The sequence below is a fragment of the Bos grunniens genome, chromosome 16, assembly GCF_055505025.1.
Source record: "Bos grunniens cultivar Pamir isolate PY7600 chromosome 16, Bosgru_T2T1.0, whole genome shotgun sequence".
Taxonomy (NCBI): domain Eukaryota; kingdom Metazoa; phylum Chordata; class Mammalia; order Artiodactyla; family Bovidae; genus Bos; species Bos grunniens.
In genome coordinates this window covers 55,064,306-55,091,525 of record NC_141180.1, presented here as the reverse complement: position 1 = coordinate 55,091,525, position 27,220 = coordinate 55,064,306, and the positions used below count along the sequence as shown (strand labels likewise).

The 27,220-nt window shown below is 45.0% G+C and overlaps 1 protein-coding gene across 1 annotated transcript; it reads right to left on the bottom strand.

Annotated features, from left to right (window-relative positions):
- Positions 1–190: 190 nt before the first annotated feature.
- On the bottom strand, positions 191–27,220 carry HHIPL2 (HHIP like 2). The gene is made up of 9 exons (XM_086345286.1): positions 26,832–27,220; positions 22,004–22,656; positions 20,738–20,881; positions 17,880–18,211; positions 16,256–16,382; positions 10,949–11,094; positions 4,822–4,903; positions 1,793–1,875; positions 191–1,093 (listed from the first exon to the last, which is right to left on the bottom strand). Exons 1-9 carry the CDS (start codon positions 27,150–27,152, stop codon positions 678–680), a joined length of 2,304 nt encoding a protein of 767 aa, XP_086201412.1. The 5' UTR covers positions 27,153–27,220; the 3' UTR covers positions 191–677.

The window sequence follows — 27,220 nt, the reverse complement described above, 5'->3', positions numbered from 1 at the left end:
AGACCGGGGCATTGGTTCAAGTCCAGCTGAACAGTTGACTGTCCCCTTACTACTATGGTCTCGGGCACACCGCTTAACCTCACCAAGTCTCACTTTCCTCATCTTCAACATAAGTTATATGGCCACACACATGATGCAAAGTTTCGAGGTTTCAGAAAATTTGTATAAACTCAGCACACAACAGGTAGGCACAATGGAATCACCTTTATTATGCTATTTGCCAGGGCAAAACAGTAGTCGCCGGAGGTACAGAATAGGACCTGCCCTTATTCAGACCCTGAGCTTCAATGAGGGCAAAGGAGATGACCGCTTTAAAGGGGTTCCCCTTGGGAACTTGCCACTACAGGCCTCCTCTTAGAGCTGGGAGGAAGCATGGGAGAGACATGGTTCTTAAGGCAAACTGGTGAGGCACGTCAGATTTCTTAACGCCAGACAAACATCAAGGAGCTCAAAGGATATATGTCCATTTGAGCCCGTGTTGATGTATCACTGTTGGCCACAGGCACTTACAAAGCAAAATGGAAACATGCAGTGGGATTTGAAGCAGGCTTACAGACTAGTGCACATGATTATCAAGGTGCCCTGGCCAGGTGGGGATTGGTCTCCCAGCAGCAGCAGACAAGGAGCATCCGTTCAGCTGGCAAGACGTGGGGAGAGGACGACCCGGCCACCCTAACTCAGGCTCTCTCTGCCGGCTCCCACCTCCACCCCCGGCTTCCCGCACGTCTAAAGTCAGGTTCAGCAGCAGCAGCTTCCACGTGGTGAGGTGGTTCTGGTCCCCTGAGCGGCCACCTTGACGGAAGAGGCGGAGGGAGACTTCTGCCAGCTCGTCTGTGCTGTGCGGCCTGCCTGGCTATGCCACTGGGGCGTTTGGGGATCCCTTTCCTCTTCCCCTGGGGGCCTGGGGACCACACCCTGGCTCTCTTCTTTGCACCAGGCCCTGGAGATGTCTTCCGGCTGCTTGTGGGAGAAGCTGGCTTCTTGAAGGAGTCTTTCTGAGATGAGGCCCGGTTTGGACTGGAAGCTAAAGTTGCCCTGGACATTTTTCTAGCAGCTTTCTCAGACTGCTCCTTTAGCAAGTCCAAGACCATCTCTGGAAATGAGCATTAATTTAGGAGAAATATTAGTCCTGGAAAGCAGCTGTAAGTAAAGTGCCACCCAGGAATCCTATGCCCACTTGAGGGTTCTTGAATATAAATTCTTTTGAAATTAATATATTTAATTCCCTGGCCTTGATCTAAAGAGATGACTTTTGTAATGGGATAACTCCAGTAATGCATACCTGTAGAATAGTGCCCTTAAGACAGCACCTCTTTTCCAAAAGTCTTTCCTGACTCCCCACCCTACCCCAAGGAAGAGGTCCTCACTCTCGGGGCCCTCTCAGACCCCTGGACATCCTTCTAGCCAGAATCTTAGTGTTCTTTTATTTCTTCACTTGCCTGTACTACCTGCCCCCCTCTTCTTCGGCTCTAAACTCCCACAGGTCAAGTTACTGGTGCATCTACCCCCCGGGATTAGCACAGGACTGCTGTAAAGTACTAAATGAAAGAATGAATACATGAACGACTGAATGAATGAATGGACTGAATGAATGAATGAAGGGCAGCACGTGCTGCCCCCTGGTGCACAACCAAGACATGCAGACGAGCCACAGGCCCTAGTCCTCACCCAGAGGATAAGCCGTAGGTGAGAAGATAGGACCTGCCACCCCGGGATGGCAGCTGTTTGCACGGGGCACTGTGGCCAGTGCCTCGATGCCAAGGCCTGAGCCTAAAGACAAACATGGACTCACTGGCGAGCGGCCTGAACTGGACCCGCTTACTCCTGGTTTTCACCGGCACTGGTTTGTACTTGCATTTGCCTGGAGGTGCTCTCCTGAAAACAGATGGAAAAAGTGAGGACACAAGACTGAAGATGGAACCAGGAAATAGGTACAGAGTTGTAAGAACGGAGGCCAGTCTTCCCCTCCCCACAGGGGTGGGACAGGTGAAGCAGGGAATCTTCAGTGAGCTCAGGTGGAGAGGAGGAAGGACACAGACATCACAGGGACACTGCAGGCCGTTGGGGGGCAGTGTGCGGAGGGGGTTGGGGCAGGGCCATGGCAACAGAGAGCAGGGTTCAAGTCCTAGGGACCATGGGCAAGCCTTGCTGAGTTTCAACTTTCGCAACTATAACGTAGAAAAAACAATAGCACCATCCTCACAGGGAGATGGGGAGGATTAACTAAGAACTGTGTGCTTGGCACACCAGAAGTGATGAATGGATAACTTGTTGTTATTGTTATTTCGGGAGGTTGGTTTGGTTTTGGGGGTATTTTTTGGCCACACTGTGTGGCATATGGAACTTCGCTGATCAGGGGATCAGGGGATTGAATTCATGCCCCTTGCGGTAGAAACACGGAGTCTTAACCACTGGACCACCAGGGAAGTCCTAAATTGTTTTTTAAATGAGATTTTGAAAAACACCCGGAGCAGTGGTCAGCACATACAAAAGCTCTGTGGGTAAGGATGGGAGTGATGGTGATAAGGAGGAGAATGACGCTCTGCCTCTGCTCTGATGGCAGTGGCGATTCCCTAAGGAAAATCTCTTCAGATACTCACTGCACAGCCCCTTAAGTAATGCCAGCCCCTCTGCCTCCTAGTATTTTGATTCTTAAACTGCTGTCCCCGACTGCATCTTCTGAAATAAAAGGGGCTTTGCAGACTAGGAACATTTCCAGCTACTTGGTGGCAAAGCCAAGATTCATACCCAGCATTCAGCATTCATACCCAGCTGGGATGGGTGCATTTAGTGCAAAGATGGGCTAAAGAATTAAACAGAGCAGAATCGGGATCCACTGCTACAGAATTTTTTTTTTTTTTTAAAGTCTCAACAATTCAAGTCATCATTATAACTGAACTGAATGGGCGGCGCTGAAAAGACTTTGATCCAGAAAGATGGATGTGTTCCCATCCTCTGGCCCCTCTAACTAGCTCTACCTCGGGCAAGCAATTGAAGGTAGTAAGGCTCAGTTACTCTAACCTGCAGATTGAGGGTGTCACCCTGTCTCGCTAGGGTTCTGTCAGCATTGAATATCAGGCTGCATGCACAGCATGGTGCCTGGGACACAGAAATGCCTGGATAAATGTCAATGTCTTCTAGGTGGAACAGCCTTCACAGTTGCCTTATGACTGACCTCTCTTGCTGCCAGAAGTGAGTTAAATTATCCCCTAACCTAATCAGGAAACTTTCAGAGGAAAGAAGAAGGGATTCACACACCTGTTGTGTGAAAGAGGTTGATAGAAAGAGCAGAAAACTCCCACACACAGTCTCTGTCAGTCACCGGAAGCACTTTAAAGACCCTGGGTTTGCTCCAACCCCAGATCACAGGAGATCTGCATGGAGGAGACGCAGCAGTGGAGACAGCTCAGTCCCTAACTCACCCTGGAAACCCTTCCCCCATCAGGAGAGGCCCCAGGCACAATCTTGAGGACAAAGCCCCTTCCGGGAACTTCTGAGAACACCTAAAGGGAGCCTTATTGCCAAGAGGAACTGAGCTAGGCTGGGCTTCTGAGCCCTCACCAGTGGCTGGACTGAGCTGCCAAATGTCCTCTGAACTACCCCAGATATGGTAACATAAGCCTCAAGGGAAGTCCTCCTTGGCAGGTCTACCTTCAGGCTGATTTGTGGGGAGACTTTCTTGCTTTGGGTAAGAATCCTGAGATAATAATAAATACAGTTCACTGCCCAGAGCTCTCAGGATGGATACCCCGCATCACTCTCCCAGGGACAGATATGGACACATACTCCAAAACCTCACAAATGGGAAGTGGTAGTTTGGCTTTTGCCAGATGAGTTGAAGGCTGGTTAGTCCCTGAGAGAGGTGGGCAGAGAAGCAGAGTTACACATCATAGAGTTCACCAAGTGAATAAACGCTGTCCCTGAATTCTGGAAACAATCAGGTGGAGACACAGAGAATCCTGACAGTTGAAGATACAGCTGCTTCTGGGACTCTCCTGGGACTGGTCCAAGACTGTGCAGATGCCAAAACCTAGTGATGCACGAGTCCTCCATATAAAATGATGGAGTATTTGCATAGAACCTACACATCCTCCTGTATACTTTAAATCATCTCCAGATTACTCATGATACCTAAGAATGCAAATGCTATGCAAATAGTTGTAAATATAATTGCAAATATTACAGAAATTGTTGCCAAGGCATGGCAAATTCAACTTTTGCTTTTTTGTAACTTTCCAGAAGTTTTCAAAATATTTTTGGTCCACAGTTGGTTGAATCCACAGACATGGGACCCACAGATATGGAGGGCCAACTGTATTTTCCAAAGACCAAGCCACGGAAGGGCAGGAATATTTACTCAGGTGGTCAGAGTTGTACACCACTGTCAGATGATCCCAGACAGAAGTTTCCAGAAGCATATTTTTAAAAAAACAAACAAACAAGGGACTTCCTTGGCAATCCAGTGGTTAAGATTCCACACTTTCACTGTACAAATTTAATCCCTGGTCAGGAAACTAAGATCCAGTGTGCAGCACAGTGTGGCCAAAAAAACAACAGGACAGGAGCCACAGGTCTACAACTAGTCATCCTATAAAGGCTCAAGATCTTCATTTTCAACCACAAAGAGATCATTTCCCAAATATTCCATAACTGTCCTACACTTTCACCAGTCCAATCTGCTTTGAATCTAAAGCAAAGATTTGCTTCATTGATCACTTCTATTGATAGCAATTCTTGGGGAGTGAGGACTGTGTTTCTGATCTGCCATGGAGATAAGGACTAATCCAAATCACCTGAGAAGAAAAGGAACCCAAATCTCACCTTGATGGGTCAACAAATTTGTAAATGGATCCGTGTGGTGCGTAGGCACTGGGGTAAGAGGTGGCCAAGAAGTAGAGCTCCCCTGAGAAAACAGGAACAGACCATCAGGACAGGACACAAGGCTGGGCCCAGACAGCCAGACGCACAGAAAATCATCACCAGGGGGTTGTGGCCCTGAAATACATGAGCCCCACGAAGGGGTCCCCAGAATCCCACCTGGGGCGAGGCCTCAAGGACTGTGAGCTCCCCAAGGAGAAAGTCCATCTCAGCCCCCAGACCACCTTGGAGTGTCACCCAGTAGAGGCATGTTTCTGCTGGGCGTGCTAAGTTGCTTCAGTCATGTCCAACTCTTTGTGACCCTATGGACTGGAGCCCACCAGGCTCCTCTGTCCATGGGATTCTCCAGGCAAGAATACTCGAGTGGGTTACCATGCCCTCCTCCAGTGGATCTTCCCGACCCAGGGATCAAACCTGCATCTCTTACATCTCCTGCATTGGCAGGCAAGTCCTTACTACTAGCACCACCTGGGAAGCCCGTACATTCCATAAACCAAAGGCTTCTCATCTCATTTATCACCACTTTGCTTTCAGAAACTTCACCCCAGTGAGTCTCCATCTCCCTCCCCAGCTCTTCAGTACTGATAAGGATTCTCTGTGAAACCCAGAGACAGGCGAGCTACAGGCTGAAGACCACTTATTACTGAGTTGGTCAAAGTTCATTCAGGCTTTCCATAACATCTTACAGAAAAATCCAAACAATCATTTTGGCCAGCATTGTTCAATCACTAAGTCGTGTCAGACTCTGCAACTCCATAGACTGCAGCATGGCAGGCCTCCCTGTCCTTCACCATCTCCCAGCGTTTGCTCAAACTTGTGTCCATTGAGTCGATGATGCTATCCAACCATCTCATCCTCTGCTGTCCCTGTCTTCTTTTGCCTTCAATCTTTCCCAGCATCAGGGTCTTTTCCAATGAGTCGGCTCTTTGCATCACGTGGCCAAAATATTGGAGCTTCAGCATCAGTCCTTCCGGTGAATATTCACGGTTGATTTCCTTTAGGATTGATTGGTTTCATCTCCTTGCAGTCCAACGGACTATTTGTTGCCCCTTCTTTAGGGCTTCCCTGATAACTCAGTTGGTAAAGAATCTGTCTGCAATGCAGCAGACCCTGGTTTGATTCCTGGGTCAGGAAGATCCACTGGAGAAGGGATAGCTACCCACTCAAGTATTCTTGGACTTCCCTCGTGGCTCAGCTCCCACGATGCGGGAAGGCTGGGTTCGATCCCTGGGTTGTGAAGATCCCCTGGAGAAGGGAAAGGCTACCCACTTCAGCATTCTGGCCTGCAGAATTCCATGGACCGTATAGTCCACGAGGTTGCAAAGAGTCGGACACAACTGAGCGACTTTCACTCACCCCTTCTTTAGTGCATTGGTCCCCGCTCCCTGCCCCTCACTTCACTCTGTCCTCCAGCTCTACCTTCTTCAGTCCTGGATTCCTTGTTTCCCATGATCTTCCCCTCACTCCTCAGTCCCTCAACTTGGTCTTACCACACCCCGAAGAAATCACCTCTACCCATTGTTCCCTTCATCTCTTTCACAAGGCCTCCTGTTTTTTCCCATTTTCTCCTGTTTGAACTCCAAAAAACACCATTCCCTTCTCATAGTAGGTACCTCATTCCACCTCTTATCACAGTTTCTTATGAGAGACAGTGAAGAGTTGATGAGCCCAACTTCAGCTAGATAAATCTGAGTCTGAATTCTGATAACACTCGTTACCATCTGTATTGCCCTGGGCAACTTCTCCACCTGGGTAACCCTCGTGTTATTTATTCATTTGTAAAAGAGAGATAAGAATACCTCCCCTGATTATTAGACATTGAGTGAGAAAGTGTTCAATCATCGGCAGTTCCTCTTACTTCCTTATGTCTCTGTTCACTGGGATAGCTTTTTGAGCTTGGCACAATCTCTGTCCTACCACCGTGGATTTAATACTCTTGCTATTGTGTGCTTCATGCAAGCCCCCTGGATTTATGGAAGGAAACATCTTACCAAGGTACAAACTGGAAAAGCCTAGAGCTTTAAACGGCTCTGGGCTATTTAAACAATCTTCTTCCTTGAATTTGTGGTGAACAGTGACTAATATTTGTTTGAGGCCAAGTGTGAGGCTAATGTTCTTTACAGAGCCCTGCACACAATGTAACAGCTGCCTAATAGACTGGTTTTGTGGACTGACCCTATAATCTTCCCCTTGTAAGGGGTGGTGGGGGGTGGAGGTCTGAGGAGTTAGGACAAACCTTTCCCTAGAGGCAGTTGGCCCCTCTGATTAGAAACCATCACCTCATCCAAGGTGATGCTGACATGAGATAAATGAGTTGTCTACCAACATGTACACAGGTCACCCTTGGGCACAGGTTCTTCCAAACCATGCAATTTCTGGTCTAAAAGAATTGGAAACCCTGTGTTACTGCATATTCCTACACATGACCATAGTTTTTGTAAATTATATATTCTAAACATGCCATAGACTTCCCATTGTATTTTTAGAAGACAATGCTAGATGTGAATTTCATCTATAGGGTCTAACTGGCATTTTTAAAGCATTGTTGTTGTTTAGTCGTTAAGTCGTGTCTGACTCTTCTGTGACCCCATGAACTGTAGTCTGCCAGGCTCCTCCATCTGTGGGATTTTCCAAGCAAGAATAGTGGAATGAGTTGCCATTTCCTCCTCCAAGGGGGATCTTTCCCACCCAGGAATTGAACCCATGTTTTCTGCATTGCCAGGCTGATTCATTACCACTGAGCCACCTGGGAAGCCCCTTTAGAACTATATTTTAGGGTAAGAACAACACACCAAAAAACTGTAACAGGCTATATAAAGCAAAACATTTGCAATATGAATTTACTGCAATCATTATGAGCTCAGCCAGCCCTCTTGGGAATGTGCTTCCGTGACTGACATTCAGAAACCCAACCCATCAGAACTCAGCCATACAGCCCCACGCCCACCATTTACTCCATCTACTCACTCATTTATTTGTGCCAGGTGTCGGCTGGAAGAGTCAGGAAATAACTGTAGCAACAGTGAGGGCAGAGCTCTGGTGCAACTAAAACGGGGCTTATCACACTCGGTTCTAAATGTGTCAGTAATGGCAAAGACTCTGACACACGCAGAAAATCTGAATCACTGCGCAAAATCATAAAAGCACGCAACTCTGAAGGAAATAACTTGCCTTGGGAACAGCCACCCTGGTTTTAGGGCTGCCCTTTGGGCAAAGTCTGGCTTGGAAACACCTTGGCAAGTCCACTCCATCAAATTCAGCCAAGGACACTTTTGTTTGCCAGATGTACTGAGTGGTGTTCAAAAACTGCCTTGTTTTCTCCTGCAACAAGTCTACGGGCTAAACAAACCAAGCCACCAAAACCTGGCTTTTCTGTGGCCTCCTGAAAAGGAACAAGCCACAGAACATGGCAGCCCAGGGACCCCGGGAAGGCTGCCTCCAGGGGTCTCCAGGCTGTGAGGGCTCCAGCCTCCTTGGGGCACCAGCAGGGGAGAGGCCCCACCGCTGACATGGCCTATGGCTGACATTCATTTACATCATCCACTTTCCACTGAACATGAGCCTGTGGTTTCTCCCCTTTTTCGTATGTTTGGATTTCCAATTTGGAACTCACAAAGACTTTTCTCTATTAAGAATGCTTAAATTTTCCAAAATATCATCTGCTTCTATAAAATATTTATCTCAAACTATCTACTCACCAGCTATTTGAGGACTTCCCTGGCAGTCCAGTGGTTAAGACTCCTCACTTCCAATGCAGGAGGTGCAGGTTTGATCCCTGGCCAGAGAACTAATATCCCATATGCCATATGGCATGGACAAAAATACATTTTTTTAATTAATAATAATAATAAAAAAACATAAGCTAGCTGAGAGGAAGGGTGCAGCTGCTGACTGGCTTTCTTTATGTCCCACTCAAGTGAAGCTTTTGTACAGCCACCCTTGGGTCAGAGTGGAAAGAAACCAAACACTGAAGAAACCATCAAGGCTCTGGTTAGCACTTGTAGAGAGTCCTGTGGAGAAGGCAATGGCATCCCACTCCAGTACTCTTGCCTGGAAAATCCCATGGATGGAGGAGCCTGGTTGGCTGCAGTCCATGGGGTCGCTAAGAGTCGGACATGACTGAGCGACTTCACTTTCACTTTTCACTTTCATGCATTGGAGAAGGAAATGGCAACCCACTCCACTGTTCTTGCCTGGAGAATCCCAGGGATGGGGGAGCCTCGTGGGCTGCTGTCTATGGGGTCACACAGAGTCGGACATAACTGAGGCGACTTAGCAGCAAGCCATAGGAGTAGAGAGTCCTGTGTCTGGAAGAGACCCCTAAGAGATCACTGTGTTCTGTTCCGTGCCTCAGAGCATGGCTAGATGCAATGCCAAATACCGGAAGGATCACAGGCCTTGTCACCACTTATGTAAACAAAATAAACCTTTAACTTTCAAAATGACACATAACTTATATAAAGCTTAAATTAAAACTTCATTTTCTGAGTTAACAATTTGAGGATATTTGTTTTCTCGTTGTTTGTTTTGTATGGGGATTTTTTGTTTCCTTTTGTTTTGTTTTTAACTTTTTATTTTATATTGATGTTGAGCCAATTAATAGTATTGACAGTTTCAAGTGAACAGCAAGGGACTCAGCCATGCATATATATGCATGTATTCTCCCCTAAGCTCCCTCCCATCCAGGCTGCCACACTGAGCAGGGTTCCCTGTGCTAAACAGTAGGTCCTTGTTGGTTATCCATTTTATTGTATATTTTTCAAAATGGAAATATAATTGCTTTACAATGTTGTGTTAGCTTCTGCTGTACAGCAATGTGAATCAGCTATGAAAGTGAAAGTGTTGGTCGCCTAGTCATGTCTGACTGTTTGCAACCCCATGGACTGTAGCCCACCAGGCTCCTCTGTCCATGGAATTCTCCAGGCAAGAGTACGTTGCCATTTCCTTCTCCAGGAGAGCTTCTCGATCCAGGAATCGAACTCGAATCTCCCACATTGCAGGTAGATTCTTTAATGTCTGAGCCACCAGGGAAGCTGTGAATCAGCTATAAGTATATATGTATACTTATATATATATCCCTGCCCTTTTGAATCTTCCTCCCACCCCCACCATCCCACCCATATAGGTCAACACAGATTGGATATTTATTAAAGCTAAATCCCTCTTTCCCTTCACCGCTCTCTCTCATACATGCACAAATGCCTTGCTCTGCTGATGCCCTTAACATACGCCTAATGGCTCTAGTGTGTAGCCTCCTACCTAGCTGTCTACCCTTTTCCCAGATCTCTCAAGAAAGAAATTCTCCCTTGTTCATTCACAGAAGTTTCCTAACAAACTCTGGGCAGGATCAGGAAGAGCCCAGCCCAGCTAGTGGCTGATCATCAGAGGTACTTTCTCCCAGGCAACAGCAGCAGGATAAATACCCACTGTTGGCTCTGTCTACATTTGTATGATCACAGATTAGAACAGTCCTTCACAGTCAAAGGACTGAACAGACTACAGTGCAGACCTTGGTCTACCTTCACAGTGAGCTGTACAGCCAACCAAGAAGGGATAAGTTGGCATAGTCAGTCTGTTTCCCTCATTGGTGAAATAAGCAAAATAATTACATCATGGGGGTGTCGTGATTACTAAATAAGATTTTAAAATGTGAAGTGCCTAGAACAGTATCCAGTTCATTATAAAAGGTGGGCGATAGTGAAAATAGAAGAAGTGGTAGTTTCTATTTAAATAATAAGAGTAATAATAACAACAGCAATGATAATTATTATATAAATGTTTGGGGCTTCCCAGGTGGCTCAGTGGTAAAGAATCCACCTGCCAAGGAGGAGATGCAAGTTTGACCTCTGGGTCAGGAAGATCCCCTGGAGAAGGAAATGGTGACCCACTCCTGTATTCTTGCCTGAGAGATCTCATGGACAGAGGAGACTGGTGAGCTACAGTCCCTGGGGTTGCAGAACAGTTGAACATGACTTAGCAACCACACAACAACATAAATGTTCAGTTCACAATGCCTGTGATTATCTAAGATCCAGTAACCAGAAATCAATAAACTGTTAACATTTGTTACCTGCTTCATCTTCACCAAAGGAGATGATAAACTTGCTGTGTGTGCTGATCAGCCCTGGGAAGGCACAGGACTCAGTGCTGCCCAGGCAAATGTCCTGTTTCTTCCATTTCTTGGTTTTTCTATCTTCCTGCAAAGCCATAAGTCGACTAGATGAAAAGCAAAACCTTATATTTTAGGAATCCATATCTCTACCCGGCAGGATATTTTTTTTCCTCCTAGTATCTGGGAATCCTGGAATACTAGGACTGAGTCTCCCATAGGAGGTCAATAACTAACCGCCCTTAGGAATCAAAAAAGCTGCTTCAGAGATATTTCTGACACCATCTTGCCCTGGATGGGGACGCTCACTTGCTATTATAAGAGGAGTTTGGTGTCCTGTGAAGCTTGCACCACCACAAAAGACTAATTTTTATTAGCTGGATAGTTGCTCATCATCTCTAAGCCTCAGTTTTCTCATCTATAAAATGGTGGATAGTAAGAGAATTTACCATAGGCAAGAATTGTTAAGGTTAAATAAGATAACATATGTAAATATTCATATATTACCAATGTGCTTAGCATATAGTAAGGACTCAAAACAAGTAGCTATTATTATTATTATATTTGTAGAGTAGCAGTTGTTACTTTGTATTCCACTGTCCATCTATCTGAACTAAAAGAAGGTTTTTTAGAAGAAAAGGGAGAGAAAATTGGGTAACCAGGGGTATCAGCTGAAAAGTTTCATAGAAACAGAGATGCTCAACCCACAGTAATTCTAGTGCATAGAATTCAATTAAAAATTACTGCATATCTGTTATGTGTGGGGGTGAAATGGTGGGTAGAGGTTATGGGGAAAACATAAAGAACAATTAAATCCCAAAGATCTGACAAATTCCTTGACAGCAGACTACAAAGACTCACTCAGAAAGAAATAAGCTGAGTAGCCTGTGTCTAGAGATGGAAATGGCAACCCACTGCAATATTCTTGCCTGGGAAATCCCATAGACAGAGGAGCCTGGCAGGCTACACTTCATTAGTCAGAAAGAGTTAGACACAACTTAGCATCTAACCAACAAGCCTGTATCTATTAAAGAAACTGAATTTGTATTTAAAAGTCTCCACAAGGAACACTTCAGAGGACTTCTGGTTTCCAGTCCAGCATGTAACAAGTTTGGAAGTCGGCAAACCATCCTATAATAAGCAAAAGACTGAAAAATCAACAACTTCTTAGATTCATAAGAGAAGCGAGGTCACTGGGAAAACCATTGCCCCCAAAATTAGAGAGATAAGCAGGCAGATACAGAGAATCACAACTTACAGAAAATCAGAAGCACAAACCTTCACAGGTATCAGTTCTGGGGTTGGAAAACCTAACATGTAATTGACAAATTGCTAGAAGTTCCATATGGACAAAACGTGAGTTAGACAGGGGTGCCCAGCCATCCAGGGTCCCTACACTTTTGTGAGTTTTATCTCCAGGAGCTTGACCAGTTTCCCAAAATAAATATCAGGAAAAATCTGCTTGTGCTTCCAGCAGGAGAAGGGGGAAAGAAATCATTTTGAAATACACCAGTGCTTTCTGTTTCTCTTAACAAATGTCTGTCCTCAGGAGAAACTAACCAGAGACTAACCTGCCAGGATTTTATCAGAACCTCACAGACCTGGGGTAAGAGGGTACCTAACTCTAGCCGACTCTAGCTGTCCTGTCCCACCTAAATGTGTATGGAGGCAGGAGGGCTACTGAGAAACACTGATGAAGTTCACAGTCCAGAGGCTGCTGCTGCTGCTGCTGCTGCTGCTGCTAAGTCGTTTCAGTCGTGTCCAACTCTGTGCGACCCCAGAGACGGCAGTCCACCAGGCTCCCCCGTCCCTGGGATTCTCCAGGCAAGAACACTGGAGTGGGTTGCCATTTCCTTCTCCAATGCATGAAAGTGAAAAGTGAAAGTGAAGTCGCTTAGTCGTGTCCGACTCCTAGTGACCCCATGGACTGCAGCCTATCAGGCTCCTCCATCCATGGGATTTTCCAGGCAAGAGTACTGGAGTGGGTTGCCATTGCCTTCTCCAGTCCAGAGGCACAGGCTCACTAAAAAACTCAGACCTAATCATAAGACTAGAACACTTCCTCTCCCCCACACATCACCACCACTTTGCTAAAGACCAATTTATAGCAGTTTCTTTTACCCAGTGCATCATACCTAGCAATCAGGAAAAAAATTACAAGGCAAAAAAAGGTAGTTTGAAGAGACAGAACAAACCTCACAACCAGATTTGGATGTGGCATGGGATGATGGAATTATTAGATTCAGAATTTAAAACAACTATGATTCATACGCTAAGGGCTCTAAGGATAAAGCAGACAGCATGCAAGAACAATGTAAGCAGAGATAAAGAAACTCTAAGGAAGAATCAAAAAGAAATGCTAGTGATCAAAAACATCATAATTTAAATAAAAAACACTTTGACAGGCTTATTAGTAGACTGGACACAGCTGAAGAAAGAATCTGAGTTTGAGAGTATCTCAATAGAAACCTCCAAACTGGAAAGCAAAGAGAAAAAAGACTGACCAAAAAAAAAGAACAAAATATCCAAGAAAAGTGAAACAACTTTTCTTTTACAACATAAAGTTGTAACATAAGCATAACAGGAATATCAAAAGGAAAAGAAACAGAGAGAAGAGCAGAAGAAATATTGGAAACAATAATTATTCAGAATTTCCCAGAATTACTGTTAGATATTAAACCACAAATCTGGGAAGCTCAGGGAATACAAAGCAGGATAAATTCTTTAAAAATTACTTATAGGCAGGTCTTACTCAAACTATGGAAAATCAGGCATGAAGAAAAAGAAAATCTGAAAAGAAGCTGGGAATGGAGGGGTGGCACTTTCAGTATAGAGGAACAAAGATAAAAGTTACATCAAACTTCTCTTCAGAAACCATACAAGCAAGAAGAATGCAGAGTGAAATATTTAAAGTGTTTAGAGAAAAAAGTCACCAGCCTGTACCTGGTGAAATTATATTTCAGAAATGAAGGACAAATAAAGACTTTCTCAGACAAACAAAAATTGAGGGAATTTGTTACCAGTGCATCTACCTTGCAAGAAATGTTAAATGAAGTTCTTTTGAGAGAAGAAAAATAATATCAGTCAGAAACTCAAATCTATATAAAGAAAGGAAGAGTATCAAAGAAGGAATGCTGCTAAGTCAGTCAGTCGTGTCGGACTCTTTTCGACCGCATAGACGGCAGCCCACCAGGCTCCCCCGTCCCTGGGATTCTCCAGGCAAGAACACTGGAGTGGGTTGCCATTTCCTTCTCCAAAGAAGGAATAGGTGAAGGTAAAAATCAAAACTTTTTTTTTATTCTTCACTGGTCTAACAGATAGAAGTTAGTTCAATATACTAACAACAATTACAACAATATACAACAGCAACAATGTATTTAATTATGTATGCTTATGTATACAGTAAAATAATAGTATTATTAAATTATAAAATGTTAATAATTATTATATATCACTGTTATAATTATTATATATGCTTACATATAAGTGAAATGAATGATAACAATTAGGGACAAAAGGGAAGAAGTAGATTATTTTTTTATTGTAAAACACAGACTACCCAGGAAGTTTTGTAATGTTGTTTGAAAGTGAACTTAGCTTAGTTGTAAATGTATATGGCAAACTCTAAGCAACTCCTTAAACAAGATTTCAAAAAGTAGTATGATCAATATGCTAACAAAGGAGAGAAAATGGAATCAAATAAAATATTCAATTGAATCTGCAAAAGGCAGAAAAAGAGTAGAAGAAAAAACAGGAACAAAAAACAATATCAAAAAATAGAGGAGTAGTGAGTATGGTAGATATCATTTCAACCATAGCAATAATATCTTTGAATGTCAATGGTCTAAATGTACCAATTAAAAGACAGAGATTGCCAGAATGGATCAAAGAATAGGGCCCAACTACCATTAAAATGGTCATCTACCATTAAACATCAGATCTAGATGGCTTCACTTGGAAGGAAGAAACACATTTTACACAAATTAGTCCAGATAATTAAAGAAAAGGAAATACACTTTAACTCATTTATAAAGCTCACGTTAACCTGAGGCCAAAATTTGACAAAGGTATTATAAGAAAGGAAAACTATAGCTCATTTGTTTCTTCATGAACACAGATACAAACATTCCAAACACATTAGCAAGTTGCATTCAACAATATATTAAAACAAAAACAATATATTAATCAAATACAACATGATCAAGTGATATTTTTATCCCAGGAATGCAAGATTGCTTCAGTGATTAAAAAAAATATATATCCATCAGTGCAATTCTCCATATTAACAAACTAAAAATGAAGAAGCCTCATGATTTTCTCACTAGATGTGAAGATACATATGACAAAATGCAACATCGTACCTAATACAAACTCTCAGCAGACTAGGAATTGAAGGAAATGTCCCCAACCTGATAAAGGGCATACACAGCCCCAGCTGACAGCATCAGTGTTATTGGTAAAAAATCGAATGCTTTCCCCCACTTCTATCCAACATTGTACTAAAGGTTAAAATGAAGCAACAAATCAATAAAAGAATAATAAAAGGCTTCCAATTCAGGAAAAAAAATGAAGGTATCCATATTCATAGTGAAATTATCTTCTACATAGAAAATCCAATAGAATAAACAAAAAAGTCACTAGAACTAATAAGAAATTAGTTACATGTTATGAATTAATATATATGTTATATATATGCTGAATATATATTTGTTATATATATATATATATATATATATACACATATATAGCAACATTCAACATAGCATCAAACACTACGAAATACTTAGATGTCCAAGACCTTTTACACTGAAAACTACAAAGCTTTGCAGCAGTTTTATTCACAATCCCCCCAAAGTGGGGACAGCCAAAACATCCATCAACAGGAAAATAAATGAATAAACTCTGGCATATTCATGCAATTGAATATTACAAAGCAATAGAAGAGACAAACTCCTGATACATGCAAAAGTACTGACAAATTTCACAGACATTACTCAGTGAAAAAAGCATCTATGATGAGAGTGGTTATCTCTGGCTAATGTGGGGGCGGTGGGGAGAAAGGGATGGTGTACTGACAGGTAATAGGCAAGAAGGAACCTTCTACAGCGATAGAAATGTTCTTCATCTTGATACGATTAGTCTTAATACAAGTGTATACACTTTTAAAACTATACAGCCACACTGTTAAGACATTGAATTTTGTGATATGCAATTTATACTCCAATTAAAATGCTGAAAAAGAGAGAGGGGACATCAATCCTTCCTTACCCACTCATGAAGTCCCCAAAGATGTAGAGACCATTGAGATTTGGGGATTCACATCCACGGTAGACGTAGCCTCCAGTGACTGACTTGCCCACTGCATGGCCATAAGCATAGATCGGCAGAATATCGTCTGTCCAGGAACAAGGAAAAAGAGTGTCATAGCTAAACCTGGGAGCTTCAAGGAGGAAGAAGGCAGTTTTTAAAACCAATTGCCTTACTGAGTGGAGAATGTTTCATCTCTTGGTCTTTGGGAGGACAGAAAGCCAAGTAAATCATGTTTATCTTCTCAACAGACCAGCCGTGATATTCGTGAGCTTCCCATTTGATTGGCCTCAGAAAGCATAGAGGAAGCCTAAAGTTCCCTCATCTGTGGGGCAGTGACCTGGAAATCAACACCCTTAAATTTTTCCCCCAGGTCAATATGGCAGATACTAAGGTTTAGGATTTGGAATATTGTAAGGACAGGATGACTGCTTTGAGACCTTCTCAGGACAGACCATCCCCTGTCCTCCACCTGCCTCTTGTCTATAGAAAAACTTTAGCCAAAGAATAAATTTAATCAGAGGAATGAAAAAATACAGAAGCAAGGAAAATAGTCAAACAGAACAAAATAATAGTAATTTAGTCATTAAACTAAATCAAAGACCTTTAGTTCCTCCTCAAAGTCTATAGATATATACTGAGCCATATCCTTTGAGCATATAATCCTTTCAGTATTATAATGAAACTCCCACCAGATGGAAGAAGTTAACTACATGATGGCCAGACTGTAGCCATAACATTAACTGCTCCATCTCCCACAGTTCCAAGAACTGGCCTCAAGGAAATGGAAACAAAGCAGCCCTGGAACTAAAGATTAACTATACTTAAAACAATCAAGATAACTCTGATCAGACCACCCTGCATGACCAATTTCAAGAAAAGTGTCAGAGATGGCTGTCCTGTCCTACGTAGCTCTCTCCCTCCACCTATATGCCCCTGAAACTCCCATTTAAAATTCTTTCCCTGATTAGCAAGGGGAAATTGGTTCTTTGGGACACTAGCCCACCTTCTCCCCAGGATTGCCAGCTTCCTCAGTAAAGCTATCTTTCCTTGCACTCAACACTTGTCTCTCAGTATTGGATTCCTAAGTAACAAGCAACCGAACCTGAGTTCAGCAACAGAAGGACGAAAAGACCAAGCAATGGTGATAAAGTCAGAAAAATTAGAATTTTAAGCCAGACAGATTTTCTAAAGCACACCTTGATGACTGATGTTTAGGGACTGTATACGGGATATCATTTCAGTGGCAGTTCCAAATAAATAAAAACATATAGCCACTTATTTTCCTTTGAGGATGGTTCAAAATTGTATGCCTGAAAATCATGTGAGTAACTTATTTGGAATATAGATTCCTAGGTCAATCCCACCACGCCCCCAATCCACCCAGGATTCAGTTCATTAGTTGGCGAGAAATGCCCCGACTTTCAGGTGCCAGTGGCTAGAGAACCACTGAGAAGCACGATTCCACAGGACACAAACAAGGGCACTGTAAGGACCTGCAGACAAGACACTCCAGGTTTTATTCTCCCACCTCCACCCGCAATTCATTCCACTCACTCAAGAAATAAGAGGGCTTCTCACTTACCCAAAGAGGCATTTTGACAGAGCTTTTTGTCGTAACATTCAAACCCCTCCTTTGCCCTCCAGCCATAGTTTCCACCTTTAACAATGATGTCAACTTCTTCAAACCGGTTCTCTCCCACGTCCCCACAGAACATCCGACCTCGGCCCTGATGCGTGATAGGGTCCCCTCGGTCCACGGCACAGCGCCACATGTTTCTGATCCCGTAGGCGTAGATGGCGGGATGGGCCCCCGGCTCAGAAACAAACGGATTGTCCATGGGCACTCGGTACCGCTTGCCACCTGAGCCGGCCCCATTCACATCGATCCTTAACACTTTCCCCAGCAGGGAACTTCTGAAAGGAAGAAGGCCAGAAACAGGAACAGGAGAAATATGAAGATGTGAGATTGCTAGGTCACATGATGCTGCTGCTGCTGCTGCTGCTGCTAAGTTGCTTCAGTCGTGTCCGACTCTGTGTGACCCCAGAGACAGCAGCCCACCAGGCTCTCCCGTCCTTGGGATTCTCCAGGCAAGAACACTGGAGTGGGTTGCCATTTCCTTCTCCAGTGCATGAAAGTGAAAAGTGAAAGTGAAGTCGCTCAGTCGTGTCCGACTCCCAGTGACCCCATGGACTGCAGCCCACCAGGCTCCTCTGCCCATGGGATTTTCCAGGCAAGAGTACTGGAGTGGGGTGCCATTGCCTTCTCCAGTAAGTACCACAGACCCACTCTATATTTTCCCCACAATTAACAATACTGTACTATACTGTACTGCACACTTAAACTTTTTAAGAGAGTGGATCTCAGGTTACATATTCTAAATAAAATAAAACATCTCAGAACTGGAGGAGATGGCCCAAGATAGTCTACTGAGAGTGGATCTCAACTGACAACCAAGAATCACATGGGGAGATAATACACACACACATACACACACACATATATATATGTGTGTGTATATATATAGTTAAGACTTTCCAATTTTTGACTCAAAGAGAACTATTAGGCAAAAGTTTGATGCAGCCCCGGTCCCTGTGACACTGAGCAAGTTGCAGCTTCAATTTTTCTATTTTTATAATGGGGTGGTTTCTCTCAGGTTTGGTTTAATATTTTGAATTCTTTAAAGGAACTGGTTCTATTCTTCTTCATGTAACAATGTGGGCAGTAGAAAGAACAGAGGCTTTTGATGACTGTGGTCTCTGAGCCTAAGGAAAGTTATGACCAACCTAGATAGCATATTCAAAAGCAGAGACATTACTTTGCCAACAAAGGTCCATTTAGTCAAGGCTATGGTTTTTCCAGTGGTCACGTATGGATGTGAGAGTTGGACTGTGAAGAAGGCTGAGCGCCGAAGAATTGATGCTTTTGAACTGTGGTGTTGGAGAAGACTCTTGAGAGTCCCTTGGACTGCAAGGAGATCCAACCAGTCCATTCTGAAGGAGATCAGCCCTGGGATTTCTTTGGAAAGAATGATGCTAAAGCTGAAACTCCAGTCCTTTGGCCACCTCATGCAAAGAGTTGACTCATTGGAAAAGACTCTGATGCTGGGAGGGATTGGGGGCAGGACAAGAAGGGGACAACAGAGGATGAGATGGCTGGATGGCATCACTGACTCGATGGACATGAGTCTGAGTGAACTCTGGGAGTTGGTGATGGACAGGGAGGCCTGGCGTACTGCGATTCATGGGGTCACAAAGAGTCGGACACGACTGAGCGACTGAACTGAACTGAAAGCAGGGGAGAGTAACACCACTTTGCAGTGTGGCTATGATGTAAGGGTTAAATGAGTTAGTGTGCATATAGCATGCCATGCAGTTTCTGACATACAGTCAGCATTCAACAAATGCAAACTCTTTATTATTACCAACCCTGATATTTTTATTACTAGAGATAACGAGAGCCACAGGCTTGCTGGGTACAAAGGGCAGAAGGATCACATGACCTTCCTCTAGATGGCACAGCCTCGCTGGATTGTCTGAGTTTGAATTCTGGTTCTGCCCTATACTCTCTATGACCTTGGATAGACTACTTCACTCCTCTCTGCCTTTATTATCTTGTCTGTAAAATGGCTATCATAACACCTATACTTCATAGGATCCATTCATTCCAAATGTATTTATGGCATGACACCATTGCTAGGCACTATTCTAGGGGCTGGGAATACATGAACCAAGAAAAGAGATTAAAATTTTTGCCCTTGTGGCTGTCAGAATTATGTGCTCAAATAAACATAAGGTATTTAGAATAGCATTGGACACACAGTAAGCAACAAATATACATTACTGTTGCTTCTGTTAGCCTCATTAACTAACTACTCATGTATCTTCACGTGAGACACAGTGCCTGGAACACAGTAGTCAATAATATTGTTGAGCTGAATTGAACTAGATGGTCAGATCATGGCATAGTAAATAATGTCCTGCTCATATATATTAAAAATCTTGAATTCATCTTTATATGGCCCTCTGAGAGTCATGTTGAACATCCATAATATTAATTATAAAAATACATTATGCCTGAAAAGTATAGGACAGAATTTCTCTGCTGGTCCAATGGTTAAGAATCCACCTTCCAATGCAGGGGGCATAGGTTTGATCCCTGGTCAGGGAACTAAGATCCCACATTTCACAAGGCAACTAAGAGCACAGGCCACAACTAGAGAGACTGAGAGTTGCAGTGAACAATCCCACATAAGGCCCGAGGTTGCCAAATAAATAAATATTCCAAGTAAATATTAAGGAAAAAAAAATAAGAAAAGAAAACCAAATGTTCTTCCCATTGTGTCAACAGAGGAGACTACACCTTGCAGTAAATGAGTTGGGTTTGACCCTCTGCAGATTCCATCTCAGCAAAAACATTACACCAGCCTGCATTCAGCTTACTTGTTCTGAGCATTTCCAAATTTGCCGAAGGGATCCCCAGCCTGTCCTCCATCCCCAGTGAATATGTACATATAGCCATCTAGGCCAAAAAGAAGTTGTCCACCATTATGATTTGAGGCTGGTTCTTCTATCTCCAAAATGACCCTGGAAGGAAAAAGAAACCACACGTTGATGAAAGCTGATACAGCATCCTCTTGAGACATCCAGAAATGACTGGCTCAAGCCAGCCAAGGACCACAAAACAGGTAGCTCGGCGGCTCTGGGACACCCCTCGCTTCCTAGTATGACTCTGTCATGGATCTTTTTTTTTTTTCACATCCTGACTTCATGTGCTGTAGACACAGCGGGGTAACCATCACCCTTTTCTGGTGCTCAGCCTTACTCTCTTCTCTACAAGAACCACCAGTCCCATCCTTTGGACAATCTAGCAGGGGTTAGTCTATCACTTCTTTATGCTCTTTTCAATCTCTAAACCTGTCTGTATGGGAAAAGCGAGATAAGGCAGAATGGAGCAGAAAAAAGGGTGGAATGGTGGAGCAAAAGAGCATGAGCTTGGGGTTAGTTGGAGCTGGGCCCTTCATCTGACCAGGCTTAATTACCTTGTGTCAAGCTTTCCGGAGAGGATGGGAATTCCCATGTTCAAGATAAAAGGCCTGAGACCTAATGGTCACACAATAATCAGAGGCTACTGTTATTTTTAATGTGGATATTATCTAAAATCATTTCTCAAACCCTTATTGCCTCTGGCCTTTGCTTATCCTCTATAAAAATCAAGCAAGCATGGTTCTAGGTAACTGTAAAGATGGGTGGTTATAGTCATGAAGACCATCCACTGAAGATTCTAACTTGGGTTAACCAACTAATCAGCAATGACTTTTGTCCTCATTATAAGCTGCTGCAGCTGCTGCTGCTGCTGCTAAGTCGCTTCAGTCGTGTCCGACTCTGTGCGACCCCATAGATGGCAGCCCACCAGGCTCCCCCATCCTTGGGATTCTCCAGGCAACACTGGAGTGGGTTGCCATTTTCTTCTCCCATGCAAGAAAGTGAAAAGTGAAAGTGAAGTCACTCAGTCATGTCCGACTCTTAGCGACCCCATGGACTGCAGCCCCCCAGGCTCCGTCCATGGGATTTTCCAGGCATTGCCTTCTCCCCATTTTAAGCTTGTAGATCTAAACCAGGAAAGTTCCTCTATTTCATCTCAGAGGACCAACTGGCAATATTTTGGAACACAGCACACAGTTGCAGACTCTCATGTATATGCCTCACCTCTCTGATTTGGGATCGGCTTTGTTGGGATCAGCCCGAGAAACTTTCATCTCACTAATCCGAATCTTCTCTACCCTCTTCTTGCCCAGGCACGAATAATAAATGTAGAACTTGCGGTTACGGCGGAATCGGGGATGGAAAGCCAACCCCAAGAAGCCTCTCTCGTCCCCAATCCAGGGAGTGGTCAGCACCAGGCTCTTGAGGTCCAAGAAGGGTTGTTCCAGGCGGCTCCCATCAGGCAGATAGACCCACACCACCCCCACCTGCTCGGCCACGAAGAAGCGGTGGGTGCCGTCCCCAGCGTGGACCATGGCGACCGGGTTCCTCAGCCGGTTGGCCACCTCGGCCAAGCAGAGCTGCAGGCAGCCCCGACGGTCCTCGGCCACAGTCCCCAGGTTGCGGTTGAGATGGTCACTCCTCAGGATGTTGGGGAAGCAGTAGTCCTTGTCGGGAAGGTTGAGGAGGTGGCAGAAGCGTGTGCCATCCTTTCCAGGGGATTCCTGGAAGCGGCGGTCATTGGTCAGCAGGGCGATGGCGGAGTGGCAGTTCGAGTGGAATGCAGAACAGTAGTCAGAGCAGAGGCCAGGAAGGTTCCGGAGGGGCGTGCGTGGGTTCTCAGCGTCGTAGAGGTGGGCTGCGTAAGGGGAGCACTCCTGGAAAAGAAGAGTGACCTTAGACCCCAGGCAGACTGGCCGTGGTAGGGCTGGAACCAACTTTTCTCTTTTCAAGGATTTGACTTTTTTTTTTTTTTAAGAGTTTTTAAACCTTGACTTCACTTTGGTTTTATTACAGAAATATTTCCCTCTTGATGCAATATACTTCTTTTAATTTTCTAAAGTCATACCTGTGTGGATGTTCTAATCAACTTTATGTTTTGAGCAAAAAGAGGGAAAACAGGCCTGGGGAAGAACCAGGATTCTGGAGCTTCTGTTATTACCAACTACTGAAAAGAAAGCTCTTCTTTGGGACCCACATTTTCTACCCAGTTAATGCTCCTGGAAAGTAGAAAGGGGAAAAAAATTCTCTCAGATTTACTGTAATTATAACCTCGCTCTTGACACATAGAGTTTTGGTAAATGATCAATTTTTTTTAAATAAGAAGATGTAGTACCAAATGTCTCATCTTTCCCTTTTTTTTTTATTATAAGTGCTGTAAGATTTAATTTCTTTATGCACATCTGAAGCAGTGTGCCAGAAGGTTTACATTTGCTGAATCTCAGTACTGGATCTGTGTGAGTTGCTCAGTTGTGTCTGACTCTGTGACCCCATGAACTGTAGCCAGCTAGGCTCCTCTGTCCATGGAATTCTCAGGCAAGAACACTGGAGTGGGTTGCCATTCCCTTCTCCAGGGGATCTTCCCGATGCTGGGATCGAACCCAGGTCTCTCGCATTTCACATACTGCAGGCAGATTCTTTACCATCTGAGCCACCAGAATCTGTCATGTTGATTATTTAATTTTTCTGTATGTTAATTTTTTTTCTTTCGCCACATTGTACAGATGTGCAGTGTGTGGGACCCTAGTTCCCCAACCAGAGATGGAACCTGTACCCCCTGCAGTGGAAGCACAAAGTCCTAACCACTGCCAGGGAAGTTCTATTCAAAACATTTTATAATTTAAAAATAAAATTATCAAAATGAACGTGCAATGTATCATGCCCAGAGATGAGGTATGTAGTGATTTCTTCTCTTCAATGAAAGGCAGAGGCAACTGCGATCAAGAATGTAAGAAAGGCCCGTTTTTGTTTGTTTGGTTTGGTTAATTTTTGGCTGCGCTGGGTGTTTGTTGCTGCGTGGGCTTTTCTCTAGTTGCAGTGAGTAGGGGCTACTCTCTAGTGGTGGTTCATGGACTTCTCACTGCAGTGGTTTCTCTCTCTCGTCACGGGCTCTAAGGTGCGTGGGCTCAGTAGCTGTGGCACATGGGCTTAGTTGCCCTGCTGCACATGGAATCTTCCTGGACCGGGGACTGAACTCATGTCCCCTGCATTGGCAGGCAGATTCTTAACCACTGGACCACCAGGGAAGCCCAGAAAGGCCAATTTAAAGGGAGTGGTTGGGGCCGTGGAGTAGGGCAGGGTCCACTCTGGAAGCTGCTTCTGATCACGGACACCTCCCTGGCACCTGCCGGCCCAGGGCTGTCTCATTCATGTCTGTTCTCTCACCTACGAGAGGGATCAACAGCATTTCTCAGATGTGTTGAGTTCCCCATTTTTTCTTATTTCAACCCTGATTGCAGATTTGCAGAGCAGCAGACTCTTATCGGGAACAGCAGAAGAAAGAGCCCAGGGATTCACAGCATCTCTCCCAGAGCTGTTTCCATTTATGAGACTTGTCAGAGCTGCTGACAAGAAGCCAGATAGATGAACTGCTCTGAGTCCCACCTGACTGACCTGTCCACTCCTGGGGAATGGAAAGAAGAGAGATGGAAGACAAAAATAAGGATGAAATACCCAGGAACAGAGGAGGCTGTGGACAAGTAACCACCTGCATGGCACACTCTTAGGCATCATTAAGAATCTGCACAGTTGCCTCTACTCAATCAGCTCAGGAACTATCATTTCTGTCTTAGAAAACAAAGGCCCAGGAACGATCTCTCCTAGGTGCCAGGCACTGTCCTCTGTACTGGGGCTGTTGACAGTGAGTGAGATGCCCAATGGCACTGTCCTGCTGGAGCTTATGCTTGCCCTAGGTCAGGGAACCAGTAAGTGGATCGGCCAGGGCTGTTGTGACTCAACTTTGGCATGGTATGATCAAAAGGGCACGAGACTTGGAGCCTGAGCCTGTGAATTTGTGCCACGGCACTCTTTGACCTTGGATTGTGAAAGTGAAAGTCACTCAGTCACGTCCAGCTCCGCAAGCCCATGGACAATAGTCCATGGAGTATCTCCAGGCCAGAATACTGGAGTGGGTAGCTGTTCCCTTCTCCAGGGGATCTTCAAAACCCAGGGATCAAACTGGGGTCTCCTGCATTGCAGGTGGATTCTTTACCAGCTGAGCTACCAAAACTCCTAATTCTGGGACTTCCCTGGGGGTCCAGTGGCTGAGACTCCTCGTTCCCAGTGTAAGGAGCCTGGGTTTGATCCCTGGTCATGGAACTAGATCCCACATGCCTCAACTAAATACATAAATATTATTAAAAAAAAAAAACAACCACCTAATGCGTAAAATGGGGGTCCTAGTAGCTGCCTGGAGAATCATTGCTGGGAACATACTACATATTTGGGGAAGAAAGAGGGAGAAGAAATTTAAGTTGTGAAATTTAATAAATATTAATAGATGCATGTAGGTCATTGTTTTTAATTTTTTAAATTCTTATTTATTTTTGGCAGTGCTGGAGTCTTCCTTGCTGCACGGGCTTTTCTCTAGTTGCTGAGAGCAGGGCCACTCTAGTTGTGGTGTGCAGGCTTCTCATGGCTGTGGCTTCTCTTCTTGCAGAGCACAGGCTCTAGCATGCATGGGCTCAGTAGTTTCCACCCTCCGGGTCTAGAGCACAGGCTCAGTAGATATGGTACAGGGACTGCTCTGCGGCATGTGGGATCTTCCCAGATCAGGGACTGGACCCATGTCTCCTGCATTAGCAGGCAGATTCTTTACCACTGAGCCACCAGGGTATTCCGTTTTTAATTTTGTTGAAGCATAGTTGATTTACAATGTTGCGTTAATTTCTACTCTATAGCAAAGTGATTCAGTTATGCATATGTATATTCTTTTTCATAGTCTTTTCCTTTATGGACATGTGTAGGTTATTCTTATTCCTCAAATCCCTGAAACAGGAGAGCTGCTGAATTTGGCTTTCTGAAACCTCATGCAATAGGGAAGGGGGAGGGAGGAGACATTTTTATCTGGGGACTTCATCCAGAAACGGAGTCTCAGTGTTGCTCATAAGAGCCGGGCTTCTGCCCAGATGGTTATCCCAGAGTTAATTCTCCAGGAAACAGCTGAAGGGCGGAGCCTGAGGTGAGAGAGGACAGCCCAGGGCGATGCCTCCCGGGTGGCTGGCTTCTGTTCCATTCACTTCACAGGGAGGTGAGGTGGCCAGCTGGCTCTGGGATCACAGTGGGAGAGCCAAGTAATTGCACTGACATGCCCGGGGGCTGGGGGGGAGGGGTTCCAATCCGCCTGGATTTGCTATCTCACCCCCAACCCATCAGTAGAGTGCTCCTCCTCACGACAGTTTCTTTCATCTGCCCTCCAACTAGACTCTCCCCAGCACCCCTGAACCCCTCTTCCCACAAAGTCAGTGTCCACAGCCAGCATCTGACATGGGTTCAGGCTGAGCCCTACAGAAGTGATGTCTGCCAGGGATGTGGGTTTTGGCCACTAGAGAGCCGGGAGAAGCAGAACCTCTGAGAAATTGCCACTGAGCAGCTTGAAGCTCTCCCAGGCCAGGTTTGGAAAGCTGGGGAAAGCCCCCCTCATCACACCAGAGAGCCCCTGGTGCAAATGACCCAGCCGAGGACTGTATCCCAACGGATGCCACCACTCTGTCCACACACTCCGTGAGCACCCACGGGAGCTCGCAGCTCTTAGTGCCCTGCAGGGAGGTCCCAGGCCGCAGCTGTCCTGAGCTCCGCGAATAATTCACCACGGCCTGCAGGACCCCGGAGGGAGAGCTTTGGGAAACCAAACTCCACCTCAATGTGCCCGTCCAGAGCTCTAAGCCCCAGGTGAAGGCAGCCACAGGTGAGTCTCTCTCAAGGGCTGGGCGCCCAAAGAGCCTTCCCCCCAAGACCCTCAACCAGCCATCCCAACATTCTATCAGCTGGGGCTGGAAGGCAGCCTCCAAAGCTGGCTCCCTCACCTTCCCGCAGGGCTCCTGCTCAGGCCTACCTGGCAAAGGATGTCTTTAATGTACCCGCCGCACAGCTCATGGCCCTTTAGGTCGAAGTATTCCATGATGTCCCAGTATCGGGCAGCGATGCGGTGGTCCTTACGCTGGTCACAGCAGCCGAAGGACTCATAGTCAGAGCAGAACTCAAGATGCTGGAGGGGCTGGAAGGGGGGCCGGTAATCCAGGCACTGGGGGTGTCCCTGCAGCAGCCCCACCTGGCCCAACAAGACTATGAGGCTGAGACAGAAAATTCGAGGAGAGGTGAGGAGCCGGGGGGTCCACCGACTCCAACCACCCCTGGGAATGGACCTTCTGAGCATCTTGCCCTGGGGACACTCTGGCTACTGCGTGCTCAGGCTGGCTTCCTACTTCGGGCTGGTTCCCTCAC